Source organism: Sapajus apella, unplaced genomic scaffold, assembly GCF_009761245.1.
Source record: "Sapajus apella isolate SASKATOON/1434 unplaced genomic scaffold, GSC_monkey_1.0 scaffold83, whole genome shotgun sequence".
NCBI classification, from domain to species: domain Eukaryota; kingdom Metazoa; phylum Chordata; class Mammalia; order Primates; family Cebidae; genus Sapajus; species Sapajus apella.
The window spans coordinates 5,849,446-5,864,370 of NW_022437023.1; the positions used below are offsets into that span (position 1 = coordinate 5,849,446).

The 14,925-nt window shown below is 38.4% G+C and overlaps 1 protein-coding gene across 1 annotated transcript in view; it reads right to left on the bottom strand.

The window, feature by feature from the left end:
- Nucleotides 1–3,857, bottom strand: part of LOC116533549 (BTB/POZ domain-containing protein 9) — a 176,146-nt gene extending 172,289 nt beyond the window's left edge. Inside the window, exon 1 of the mRNA XM_032253335.1 lies at nt 3,315–3,857. Within this exon, the coding sequence (XP_032109226.1) occupies nt 3,315–3,357 (43 nt within the window). The 5' untranslated portion in view covers nt 3,358–3,857. The remainder of the gene's footprint in view (nt 1–3,314) is intronic.
- Between the last annotated feature and the right edge of the window lie 11,068 nt (nt 3,858–14,925).

The following is a 14,925-nucleotide window of genomic DNA, read 5'->3' on the forward strand; positions in this document are numbered from 1 at the left end:
ACAAAGTAGATCACATACAGATAAAACTAGGTTAGCCATGAATTGATAATTATTTAAAGCTGGGTGATAGGTACTATTCTCTCTACTTGGATAACTAGCAGGGCATTAAAAAGTGAATTTAAACACAAGATTAAATGAAAAGGAAGATCTGGAAATCATTACGAAAAGCAGGATTTAGCAAATGCTATGCAAGTATCACCAAAGAGGAGTGCTGAGGCCAACTAAATACATTCTTTGGGAGGTTGAATGTTTATGAAATACCGGTCACATCTCTTCTAATTAATTCTTCCAGGCCTCATTGCTAAGACAGGTTAAGGTTTCTTACAAATGCCTCCTAACACAGAGGAGACAGTCATCACAGGCTGACTCTCCCAGGAAAGAATACATTCCAGCAAGATCCAGATGCAGCCACCAAATGAGAAGAGGCTGTGGTGGCAGCAGCAGGGTGGGAGAAAGGCCCAGCTTTGGGCTATGTGGTTGAGCTATGGCCTGTTCTCATGGCTTCATGAACCCAAGGACTTCAATGCCTCCCATGAATCTGTGCAAGTGAAGCTGAGTGAGGCATGACACACAGTCATTAAAAATGGGAAAGAGCCTCTTTGGTGAAAAAGGAAGACTAAAATCTTATATAATGGATATGCTTAGTTTTACTTATGTTATTTTCTGTCATCATTATATATTTTAAATAACATTAGAATCTGGTTTTTTAAAATTACAAATATTATAAAAGTGATTTTTAAGGCCTACAGAAGAATACTTAAAGGAGCCTGCACTATGAAAAGAAGACCAGGAACTGTGAAAGAAAAACATTCGGAATCTAGAAACATAAAGGTAGGATTTGATACTCAAATTACTTATGATGACATTACCTTTACTTTTTTTCCCAAGAAAATATCAGTGATTCTCAGGAAGGAAGTGCTTATTTACAGGATATAAAAGTGTAAGAAGTAAGCATCTGCAATTTAAAAATAACTCCAGGTGATTTTGACATACCTGTACCCCTGTAGATGACCAGTTGAGGACCAGTAGGGTGACTGGCCAAGGCCTGTGTGCTGCTAAAATGCACCTGAGATAATCAACATAGTAAGTTGGCCATAACTGTTTTAAACACCTCTGTAAGCTAAGCAGAGCTGCAACTCCCTTACCACTCTATCACTTCCCAGGATGAGCAGCTCTGAGCTGTGAGGATGGTCCAAGGAGGGTCAGAGGGGGTTCCACTGCAGGCCATCTGCTGGCAAGCACATGTACATATGTGCCTACCTGCACCACTGCTCCCACTTGGCTGAGGGACAGTGACAGGCAGATGATTACAGTGCTTTTTGGAGTCAAATTTGTGAGCATCAGAGAAGAGTGCTTGCTTGAAGAAGAATGTTTCACTAGATACCAAAAATGCTTCTTGTATCTCTGTAATTTTCTTTAATCACCAACATGTCTGAGACTGTCATGGCTTCTGATGATGCTGACTAGTTCAATTTAGACAAAACATGCATACCAACAACAGCACCCCTAATTACAACAAATTCTGAGATTCATTCTCGTAACTGCCTTTTATGTCAGATAAGCTTGTTTCCTTGATAATTACAGTGTCCACAAACCTGTTTTTCCTCTACTAAGAAGAGGGAGATGACTGATGTAGATGGTACCTTCCATGCAGCGTGTTCAAAAATGCAGTGCACTGAGCTGAAATGAGTAGCCAAATGCTATGCATCTTGTAAATATGAAGGGTCCTGGTTTCTAAGATTGAGGGCTCTCCCAACTACACAGTGAGGCCTATAGTCTATAGAAGGGACAGTCAGACACACAGTGAGGCCTACAGTCTATAGAAGGGACAGTCAGACACACAGTGAGGCCTACAGTCTATAGAAGGGCCTGGACAACAGGTGAAAAAGAATGCCTTCCCCACAACCCTCCATCACCACAATTCTATACAGCCTACAGAAGTAAAAAACACTAATATCAGGTAATTCTTCAAACTTGCTAACTTTCAAATTACCTAAAAGTCACACAAATGATTAACATTCATATTTAATGTTAAAATTATATTCACAACAAAATTAAAACAGAGGCAGCTGTTTCAGTTGTGCTCTAAACACTCTCTATATTGGAACATTGCCCACTCTTGCTACTTTATTAATATTATTCCCCAAATTAATATTATTCTCTATAAGTAATGGATTAGGTTTTAGATATAGCAGATGTTAGGAAGATTTAGGTTGTGACCACTCAAAGAGTTAATAAACATTTCCAAGTTACATTCATCTTTCCCATTATAGTTATTTCCATGTTTTTAGGGCATAGGTCAATATGGACACATGTGCTAACATGAATAAAACTTGGGAAAGAGAGGAGACCCCAGTCCCTTTGTAAAGGTACAGAACTCTGTTTTAGACCACAAGGCAGGGCCATCTTATCCCCCAGCACCGGAACATACGAAGCCCCTTCTCAAAGGAAACTGCAATAAAGGGACAGAATCAAGGATCTAATTGATCTAAGCATGATCTTGGCAGCAGGTGACTGAAAACCTATGGGCATGGGGAAAAAAAAGCAGAATAAGCAGTCTGGAATGGCAAAGCCACTCATGATATCTGGAATGTCAAGAGCTGGGATGGACTGTACACAATGCCTAGACTACCCATTTACTGAAAATAAATACAAAACAAGACAGAAAACCAAGCAAAGGATTACACCAAAATTTAAATTCCTCTTTCCAAATATCAGTCAGGCAGTATTTCCCACCCACTTACTTGACTTTTGCAATGACAATTCAAAAGTGACAATCCAGTCACTTTGGTCTTATTTAAATTATATGGAGGTACTTCGGCGAGATGAACTTTCTTGAGGCTAAATCAGGCAAATATGAATTCATATAACCATGAAAAGAAGATACCCTCATAGCTAAGCATACCACTCATATCAACTCAAAGGCCAAAATACCTGCACAGCCATGGAAAGTCTGAATATCCAATCAATATTATACAGATTTCTCTTCAAACTCACCTATCATTAAATCCCTTGGTGTGAAAGCTTCACCTGACTATCACAAGCACTCCCTACATAGCAAATCTGAATGAATTACTAAAATATTTTCAATTCTTAACCAGCAGTACAATATTTACATTCATTCTTTTAAGTTCATTGGAATTACTATTCTGAATACTTCTTAAAAATGTAAGCCATTCCCTATGTTACTCAGCAATAAGGCATTCAAATCAACCAGCGTCCTTAGAACTGATTAAGATGAGTTAACAGAGTAACAAATATTTGAAGATAAAGTATCTAAATATAAATACAAAAAATGTAATTGTAATACTTACCTATCAGCCCCTTCTCAAGAGTGAAGGTTTTGTTTGTAAACATACATTCAAAAGCCACAATGTGAAAAATCTTGTTCACTGTGTTGTGAGTCCCAACAATTCGAATATACCTGATGGTAAAAATGAAAGAAAATCTGTTGAAAATGAGCTCCCACCACAACCAATCCAAGGATAACAGAATAAGACATGTCACTTAAACATATAGTGCACAAGTATATAGACCAAAGGAGACTCTCAGCTTGTCTTCAAAACCTATGTCTGCTCCTTTTGGGTACCCCCAATTGAACCTAGAAGAATTATACCAAAATAAGGGAGATGTCATTTTGCAGAGAATTAAGTAGAACTTATATTAATTTGATTTATTCAGAAAACCAAACCAGGTACTATTCAGTTCAACCCTTGAATGTCAGTCAGGTACATGACCATAAGATATTTATACCGGAGAATAACAAATAGCTTCTACTCTTATGGTTAGGAATGTGCCTAAGCACATGTACACAATCAAATGCTCTCCAGCTCAATGGGAGATTTCATCAATTGGAGATGAATGCATGAAATCAATATCGCCTTCTTGTTTAAAAGGAAAAAATCCAGAAACTACTGAAAACGACTCACAATTTCTTTTAATACTGTTCCTAAATCTTTGTTAGGAAGTTAACCTTATATACTTACGCCAGCCCCCTACTTGACTGCTGGGAGGTCTCCTGACCAGAGGAAGTGATCTGCAGAGATGGCCCAGCCTGCTCTGCAGCCTCCCTCCTGGCCACATGAATCTGGCATCTGCACACAGTGCAGAGTTTCACTGGGCAGCCCTTGAGCATCTTGGGCTGTTCATCCTCTTTAACTCCCTAGAGACTTCATCTCCAACAAACAAGCATTAACCTTGGAGTAACTTGCTCTCTTCGCTCTCCAAAGGGACCTGACAGTTTACAGGTTAATGAACAGACAAACTCACTCTTCTGAATGTCACACAGTTCCACGGGGGATCTGCCACACACTGTCTTACTGGAATTCAAAGGAAGAACCAGGAAAAATAACTAGATTAATCGATAATGCTCTCCCAAATTATGAACTATGCACTCTGAAGGATGGGGCATATCAAATGAACAGATTTCAATTAGGATATGACAGACTGGGCAAGGTGTTAGTAATATCTTCCCCTCTGCTGTGTAAAACAACCTTCAATTTAGACGATATAATTTTACTTCTGAGTTAATCACTGTTCACTAATTTGGTAATTTCCTTACATTTCTCATCAGTCCAAGTTAACTGTATAATGTAAATGCTGATTTAGAAAATTTACATTAAGGAGACTATATCTGGGGTTTTTATATCATGGGCTATTTTCCCTCCTGGTTCTTCAAGCCTAACTCTCATGGCATTCCCTGTGCACCTCATTTAGCCATCTGCTCCTTGACACGAGCTGATCACTTATCTTCATAACCAATATTAACGCTATCTCCTGAACTGACTGCTCGGTGTGCTCACACCTACTGCAGGGACACACCATTCTTCCTGTGTTGAGAATCAGGGCAACTGCTACATGTACCAGAGCCCACTGGTTAAGCAGGAAGTTGGCCCTAATCTCTTCCTTTGAGCCCTCAAAGCAGGCAGAAGGTGCTGATTTTACTGGGTTTGGGTGGGTGGGTGGGTTCATTTAACATAAGTTCTTAATGGTCTGGGTAGTAAAGATTATATTGTGCTTCACTTTGGCAGTGACAGTCTCCTTGGTGCTTTCTGGAAGGGAAGGGATGTATTAATTCTGGTACCTTGGGCTGAATCTAATTTTGTCCATTTCCTAAAACCCACAGGAACTCAACCACCATAGCATTTTCAACTGCATATGGCTGTGACAGTCTGAGTGCTGCTGTCTGCAACCTTGGAGGGAATACAGGGAATGTGGTTCAGTGGAATTTGATCAGATCATTTTGCTATTCTCTAGCTCAAGCCTCTACCAAAGGAGGCGCAGCTCTCCTACTGTGCACAGAAGAGCCAGGAAGTGACTAACAGGACCTTTTCCCGCTGGCAGTTCTCAAGGTTAATATAGTCCAGGCTGACCTAAGTGGATGCAATAACATTCCTTCCCCCTGTTCTTTCTTTTTAAAAGGCTGTGTGGAATCAGGTTTTCCAAGTTTAGGTAAATAATTTCCTGAATTTTACCTAGTGCAAACATTAGGAATGAGAGAAAATATGCAAACTTCCCCTCCCTCACCCGCCAGTTATAGGCAACTGAGAATAAAAAGTTATATTGGAATACATTTTATACCCTTAATGATAGCATTTGTGATAACAAACAAAATCATATATATGGTTGGAAGAGCATTGAGAGATGCCTCCAGATAAAAAGTTTTATATAAATGAAGATAATGTTATCTCTGTTGCATAATTCTGAGGTCAAATTAGCAATTTGCCATTGTACACCATACTTTTTGATCAGCCTGTTATATGCAATGCTCATAACAAGTTTAATTATTCTAGTTGTTCAATGCTAAGTCTCTAGAAAATTATAGCATAATTTGCAAAAATGGCATAAAGTCCCTACTCAAATACACATTTAAAAACATGTGCTATCAAAAGAAAGAAGCCAAGCTCCTTATTCTCAAGCAAAAAGTTGTAAATATCCTGGACTTTTCCCCAATTTAAAGATCTAGACTAGAAATGACAAAAGGCTTCAACTAATGGCCTGATATCAATGACTAACAGGACTGGCCTGACGCTCTACATTAAGAATTCAGGGCTGGGCAAGGTGGCCCTGTAATCCCAGCACATTGGGAGGCCTGGCTGGGTGGATTACAAGGTCAGGAGTTCAAGACCAGTCTGGCCAAGATGGCAAAACCCCATTTATACTAAAAATACAAAAATTAGCCAGGCATGGTGACACGCTCCTGTAACCCCCGCTACTTGGGTGGCTGAGGCAGGACCGCTTGAAACAAGGAAGCAGAGGTTGGAGTGAGCTGAGATCGTGCCACTGCGCTCTAGAGTGGGTGACAGAGTAAGACTCTGTCTCAAAAAAATTTAAAAAAAGAAAAAGAAAAAAAGAGGCCCTATCCAGCACAGGAGTAGTGCCTTGATCCATGAGCAATGACTAAAAAGGGGAAGAGGCAGCACAGGTACCATCCTTGATCATGAGCATATTTCCTTAATGGGGCTCACAATGGAGCATCCCAAGGTAAAGGAAGTTACTACTACCCAAGTTATTGAAAAATCCAAGGGATAGGAATGGGAGAGTCTTCTCTCTTTTTGCTTTTTTTGAAAGACAAAACTAAACTTGGTTCTAAACACCAAAACAGGAGAAGCAGGTATCACATTTTCTCTGTCACAAGAAATCCTGAATATAGGTAAAGTTTAAGATTTATTTCTTTGCCTTTTCAGCGCAAATCAGACTCTGATTTAACCAGATAATAAGGGCAGAGGCAGCTATTGACTTCATCACTGTATAGAGAGGAGAACTGCTGAAAAATAGAACAGATATCCTTTGTTCTTGCTGAGGTCCTCAACAGCAGCTCAGACAGTTGGAAGATAATTAAAACTTAAACAGTGCAGAGGAAGGCAGATATGCAACAGATTGGCCATTTCTGATGAGGATGGATGCTGTCCACGTGAGCCGTAGTGTAATAGCCTGTTTCCAATATTCTCCTCCCTTCCCTATGTTAGCTGTCTTCAAGTAGCTGACAAAGAATGGATACTGAACATAGCTCGGAACAGAATGTTTCAGTACAGAAATTTCTAGGAGCTATAAGACTGTGGGTGAATGAGATTCTGTCTTCTTCAATAAAATAAAACTGAAACCCTCCAAGGGCAGCACTCAAAAACTGAAAGGCACTACAGAGTTTTGATACGACATGGCTTTTAGAGTCCAACAGAATCAGTTGTATAGCCCAGCTCCATCACTTAATTGTGTCACTTAAGGGGGGAAAAGAAAAAAAAAAATATATATATATATGTATATATAATTAGGTACATTATATATAAATAGATATAAAGTATATATTATTAAAATAATTATATATATGCATATATATATATATATACATATATATATATATAAATTTTTTTTTGAGACAGAGTCTTATTTTGTTGCCCAGACTGGAGTGCAGTGGCACGATCATGCCTCACTGCAGCCTCAACTTCTGGGCTTAAGTGATTCTCCCACCTCAGCCTCCCAAGTAGCTGGAACTACAGGTGTGCATCACCACGCCTGGCTAATTTTTCCTAGAGATGTTGCCCACACTGGTCTCAAATTTCTGGGCTGAAACGATCCACCTGCCTCAGCTTCCCAAAGTGCTGGGATTACAGGTGTGACCCACTGCATCTGCCCCCCCGCCCAATTTTTTTTTAAACTTAAGTTTCCCCCTCTATAAAATGAGGTCAATAACAAACTTTTCAGGGTATTTAAATGAGACAAGTATTTTAAATATCTAAGGCAGTGCTTGGCAGAGTAGGATACCATTAGGCAAAAATTCAAAGAGTAGATATTTCGTGGTTAGGACTTTGAGAACACTGGTTTTCTTGGAGAGTAGTTAGTCTCCTTTATCTGTGGTTCTGCTTTCTATAGTTTCAGTTACCTGCAGTACAGTACAATATTTGGAGACAGCGAGAGAGAGACCACATTCCCATAACTTTTTCCACAGTATATTGTTATAATTGCCCTATTTTATTATTGTTGTTGTTAATCTCTTGCTGTGCTTAATTTATAAATTAAACTTTACCATAGATATGTATGCATAGAAAAACATACAGTGTATATATAGGGCTCAGTACTATGCAGAGTTTCAGGCATCCACTGAAGGTCTTGAAATTTATCCCGAGGATATGGAGGGGACTACTGTATTACTGACTTCAGATGTTAAAATGGTGCATCTATGGGGAGGCAGGCCAAGGAGAGGACTTCAGGAACACAGGGAGGGACTCGTCCTTCCTCTTAGGGTACCACAATATGGGGACTATGGACCACAGAAAGCAAGCAACATTCCGAATGTAGATTTCCTGGCTATATGGCACTTCTTGCTTTAATTCTCTGGTTTTTAAAAAATGTTCTTGACCTGTCTTAGCTAAGCATGAGGACGCAAGGGAAGAATCTTCTGACCATATTTGGATTTAAAGTTTAAAGTATCTTCTCCTCCCTTCCTCCAACCCAGGATCCCTTCTTGGAAGAGAATGTGAAATCCAGGGAGACTGCTCAGGGCCACATGGTCCAGCTACCCATATGGACTTATATGTTTCTTTTTGTGTAAGCCCTGGAAGTTAGGAATTTAAATCCATTAAGAAAAAAATGCATTGCTTTACAGAGAGACAGCGTAGTACTGTGATCTAAACAAATTTTGCTTTGGAGATTTGACAGCATTCTCTGCCTGTTCTGGGAAGGTATGAATTCATTTTCTTAATCTAGCTTTCCATCATTGCTTATCAGGATGCTACCAGGTTTAATTTCTAAGGCACATACTGTACATCTTGAACATACTAGAGAAAATACAGAAAAACAGCAACATGTGCATTCCAACTTTAAACCCCTGGTATTCTGCAGTCTTTGGTTTTTCAGCACAAGCCTATCTGTGGTTATAGTTAATCCTTAACCTTCGCCTCAGTTATGGGATCACCTAACTTCTGTACTGAGAACATTTTATTACAACATAAACTTGAATTTGGCAAGAAATATTTAAATGAGCTCTCAAGGGATCAACTAAAGCTAACATCCATCCGAATTCTATTCTTGGGTAAATAAATATTTATTCTCCAATTGAACTTTATATTCTTGGATTAAACAATCTTGAAAACTAGAGTTAGCCTGAGATTGGTACAAAAGAAGGGAACCTTAACATTTTGGCTTTTCCTTCAAGTAGACATAGAGGACTCTGCAGAGAAACACTGTTCTTTGTTGTGGCCAGAGGCAGGCACCTAACAAGTCCTTAAGCTACAGCATTCACTAGAGATTTGGGATCACCCAAGGTTTAGATGCATCATTTCCAAGATTCCTATTTGATCATTTCCTTTAAGGAGATACTAAGAATATATATAAATAATTCTCCAACCTAAGAAGTAGGTAATGCCCATGGGTTTCCCCAGTATAAAATTTTCTTCTAGTTTTGTGTATAATGTTAGTTCTCTCATAATCAAGCCAGTGACTGGAGGGGGAGTGACTTCAGGCCTTGTTGCTAAGGCAGCAAGTGGAAAACAAGTTTACTGCCAGAATGACAAAAAGCTTCTAGAAAAAGCGTGTTATAAAGAAAAGATTTGTTACTCTTAGAAAACCTTCCCTCTGGCTGATCTGTGGAACTATAGATTCTCCTGTACTGACTTTAGCAAAGGGCTCCAGCAGTATTTGCCTGTTTGGGAGAGGAAGGATTATCGAAAGGTTAAACACTGCACACAGATGTAAGCAAGGGCTACTGTCTCAGAAAGCAGCCCTGATGCTATCTGACCACTTGCCCTACAGAGGGAGCAATCATGTCCTGGCACCTCCACTATTCAACCTGAAGGGCAAACAAAACAGGAAGTCTTGTTTTTCAGAGAAAACTCATGCTACATAGAATCAAGTATATGGAAGGGATGAGATGTATAGAAATAATTACTAACACAGAAAGTCATTCCAATACTAGAGATAAATATTTGTTATTTTTTATTTGGGGGAAAAGTGAACTTTGAACAGTAGGCTTTTCTTGTTCACCTAATATGCACAATCTAAAACTTGCCATGATATGCCTTCAGTGTATGAAATTATATTTTGAATTAATATCACAAAAACAATATTTACATAAATCATATAAAAATGACATAAGATCCAAAATGTATTTAATTCATGTACATTTTTTGCTTGCACATATACCAGACAATAGCCTTTAAGGTATACTGGGTAAATCTGCTATTATCAAGATTTAATAAAAATCAACTAGGGGCCAGGTGCTGTGGCTCATGTCTGTCATCCTAGCACTTTAGGAGGCCAAGGTGGGAGGATCACTTGAGCCTAGGAGTTCAAGACCAGCCTGGGCAACAGAGGGAGACCCTGTTTCTACTAAAAATTTAAAAATTAGCCAGGCATGGTGGTGCATGCCTGTAGTTCTGGCTACTCAGGAGGCTGAAGTGGGAGGATCATTTAAGCCCAGGAGGTCCAGGCTGTAGTGAGCCATGATCACACCACTGCATTCCAGCCTGGGTGACAGCGATATCCTGCCTCAAAAGAAAAATGTCTACTATGTATAGGAGATAATACTAAGCCCCATGAGGAATCGGCCAGAAGGACCAGACATAAGCCTTCATCTGGACAAGTTTATAATACAGTTTGGAAAGCAAGGCAAAAACACATCAAACTATATGACTTGACAGAACTGAATCAAAAGTAAGACACAGGTTCTAGTCAGAGCTCCATAATGCATTAGATAATACAAATGAGGTAAGTTCCTTAATTTTTCTCAATCCCAGGCTTCACAGGTGTGGTAGTGGTAGAGAAAAGGGCATAAGAGCTTATTACCTATTCACACGTGGTAGCTTAATCTTGGAACACTGAATTAACAACATGAATATTAAAAGTTCTCCCAGGAACTACTCTTGCTTCAAAGACCAAAATAAAACAAACATAGCTAAAGGAGAATTAATTCTCTTTCTACCCCCTCTTCCCAACTCATGATCACTGATTCATCCAACAAATATTAACTGAGCACTTACTATGTAGTAGCTATTGTTGCTGGGTGCTGGGATATGGGACTGAATCCCTCTCTCACAGAACTTACATTAAAAGTTGAGACAACAAATTTAAAAATCAAATAATTATCCACTGATTGATAGATGATCTATTTAGCACTGAACTTTATAGACAAAGTTGCTAAATTAGAAGGATAAACAGACATAAAACGTCTACCTTCTGGAATAAAAGAAGGGTCAAATGGGAAGGTACAACTAGCTCTGTCTAAAAGCATGGCTATAACGTAAATGAGTCTGAGAAGTAGACATAGTACACCAATTATAGCTATTTAGCATGACACAGGCAAAAATCTAATTAAGTAGGCTTCTTAGCATCTGGAAAAAAGAACTGATTTGAATTTCAAGCAACGTCTTGCTTATTTCATGGTTTAGTTTTCTTTTTATTCTTTCCATTTTTTTCAGATTGTAATTTTCAAGGGATTATATAGAGAGAAAATGAGGCATGGAGTATATAAAATAAAAAATGAATAAGGGAGGGGAAGAAGAGAGGGGGAGAAAAAAGAGAAGGGGATAGAGAAAGAAAGGAGAGAGGGAGAGAGAATAACAAATATGAACAAACCGATCCCTTCTCTGTCTCTGTTATGTGCTAATATGAACAAATTCCCATATGGGAATAATTTTAACCAATTTTATTACTCAATAAAACATTTGAAGCCAACACAAAGTCTACTTTTAAGAAATAGAACTAAATTACCAAAAGTTCAAAATTTGCATTTTTTCATTAACTTTTCCCCTAGCCCAAGATGCTGGGGGCGGGGGAAAGAATTTCACTAGTTTTATCTTCAAAATGTCTGCATTATCTTTTTCAGTTTATCCAATAAGCTATGCATTTCCATGAATGTAGACAAATGAGTCTAATGGAATTGTGAACTAGAGAAAAAGCAGAAGAAAATTAAATTTGTTAGTTTCCTTACAAATCTGTAAGAACTCTCATTTGGTGACTATGACCTGTAACATGCCTGCTACTTAGCATCAGCAGTATCAGGGTAAGGAAAGATTCTCATAACCTAAGACTACGGTGGGCATATGCCATTAATTGTAACTTAAAATGTTAAGGTTTGGAAGAAACTGTTTTTCTCTCTTTTTTTTTTTTTTTTCTTTTAGAGTAGAGGATTAACTAGAGGAGGAAGAGAGGCAAAAGAAGGAAAAGGAATTAGTCTCTCCCCACAGAAAAATCTAAGAATCCTTCTAAGAATGTAAACATTATATACTCTGAGAAATGAGACAGGAATTGCCCAAGATGGCTTAAAAAACAGAAGTGAAAACTAAGCATCAAAACCAAGAGAGTAATAAAGAGAGCATAGGGAGTGAGAAAATCACAAATCTCTAGACTCCTGAGAAACTAGCACTGGAATTAAAATAAAAGCTAATTACTTCTGCATGTCACACAAACAGCCTCTGCAGGCATCATTTCCTTTCATGGAAAACCTATACTCTGCACACTCATACAACCAGTTGTGTTATATGTTCATATATATATCTAATGAATATAGTATTATTATATATAATAATATAGGTTCATTTTCAGGCTAGAGATTTCAAACCTTCACAAACCATATGGCCCTTGAAGCCTCTGTATTCTCTATAAGCTATGTAAAGAAAACTGTGTTCCAGGCAATCACTTCTCAGAGAACTAAATGAAATGTATTTACAGAAAACAAGCCAGATGCATTCAAGTCTCATCTATGCTACCTACTATCCCTAGACTGCTTCAATGTTCACAGAAAATTTCAAGGACCCTCCTTTTCCCCTTGGGAAATACTGAGCATCAATAAAATTATGCATAAAGCTATAAAAAATCAGAATAGTCAAAGTAAATAAAAATACTACAGAAAGGTTGAGGAAAATGCTCACCACAGCACAGAAATGCAAGCAATAACTGGGGGGGGGGTGTTGGGGGAGGGAGGGAGAGAAAGATATACACAAGTATTTTTGTGTTGCGTGTCAAAACTAGTACGGATATGTATAATACACTATCGCAGGGATTGTTAAAGCTGGAAGTGCATGACCAACTTCACTGTAGAAGCCTGTACTCCAGTTCCCAAATAGCATGAAGGATTACTAATTTCAGCACTACTGGTATAAGAAATTTTGCTGCTGAGATCTGTCAATGGGTTAGAACTTTAACGCAAGCAAAACAGAAACCAAAATAGCAAGATTCTCCAAGTGGCAGTATTTGGTGGTCTACAGAGTCTGCTTATAGTAGGGGCTGAGCAGGCGTGGGATTCAAACCTAACAGTCTGCCCAATCATTTAAAAAGACACTTCCCCATATGTACACTTTATGTGTTAGGAGTCCTATGCACTGCTGAAGTTCAATTTTTAAGCCTGTCTCTAATCCATATTTCTGGTGGATTAGCAAGCAGGTTGGGAGAGGGAATAGTTTGGCAAGGCTGCTTTTTTCCCCTCCCCCAAGCTTCTTGAGGGTTCAGCCATTCATGACCTAGACACTGCTGGTACAGCATTAGTGCTAAGCCAGTGATCAGAAAGAAAATGTCGATCCTCATACTTGTTTCAGAAATTCAAAAAAGGAAAAACTTAATGAGTGGAATGAACAGAAAGTAAACTGTGTACTTTGTAAGAGAGGACTTTTTTTAATAAGCAAGAAGATTCTATCATATTACTAACAGTCGCTGCTACTGCTGTGGTGCTTGGCCTCTTCATTAAAACAAAGCTGACTTCACTATTTCTTTTACTTCTTTTACTTTTTAAAATAATATTATATAGGAACATAGTTTAAGAAGTCAAGCAGCCTATAAGGTTTATTATGAAAAATATGCCTCCATTCTCCATTTCCTCCCTACCTCAAGAGGCAATAATTTTTACCTGTTTAAATTTATTCTTTTAGGATTTGTCTCACACCTATAATTACCATGCTTCTAATGTTATATCTTGATCTCCAGTTTTAGGTTTTATCTACCAATCTACTACTATAGAAGATGAGGACTTAGCTTTCCCTCTCCACATGTACCCTTTCCCATCCCCCCAAGATAGACTGTTCTATGACTTTGGTTGGATCAATATTCAGTGTTCATATTATGATTATGTAAATGTTATTCACAATGAATATATGGAGTATTTTTCTTTCCTGCACAATTTTTTTTCTGGCAAGAATTAAAAGTAATCTTGATTTTTGCTTTGCTTAGTTTAGTATGAGCTCAACACTAATTCACCTCCTTCTTCTCTCAATGGACTGAGCTCTTCTCAAGACATTCTGACATATCAGGCATTTTTTATAATCTCTTCTTCTTGAAGAAGTCTTCTTGGGCCTTCTGAGCAGTTTCAGTCAAGTCTAGTTGCCCTCTAAGCCTGCAGCAAGCTATCATCCTGGGATCTACCTTCCCCATCATTCTAGGGATTCTTTAATCTCTTTCCTGCGGTAAATAGCCCGTACCCTGCATCTCACACTTGCTTCTTTCTTGGTCTGCTCTCTCATTTTGGTGGAGTACATTTACAGTTTCCTGAGAAATAGTTTCTAGGAGACACAATTTTTAAGACGTTGTCTGAACAGTATCCTTAGTCCACCTTTGTATCTGACTGGTTGTTTGGCTGGGTACAGAATCTTAGGTTGGAAACAGATTCCTTCAGGACTCTGAATGTATTGTTTTACTGCCTGTCAAGCTTCTAGTTTGGCTTTTGAGAAGCCACTATGATACCAGACTGGGTTATTTTCTTCCTTTTGTCTTTTTTTAAAAAAAACATGTCCTGCTCTGGAAGTATGTAGATTTTCTCTACGTTCCTTGTATTCTGAAATTTCATGACAATGATGACGTGGCTTGCTGTGGGTCGATTTTCTTCCAGTGAGCTGAGCACTCAGAAAGCCCTTGCAATTTTGAAACCCATGTTTAGTTTTAGCAAATTTTCTTGAATTACTGTTATTAATTTATTTTCCTGGATTCTTTCTAATTTTTCTTTAT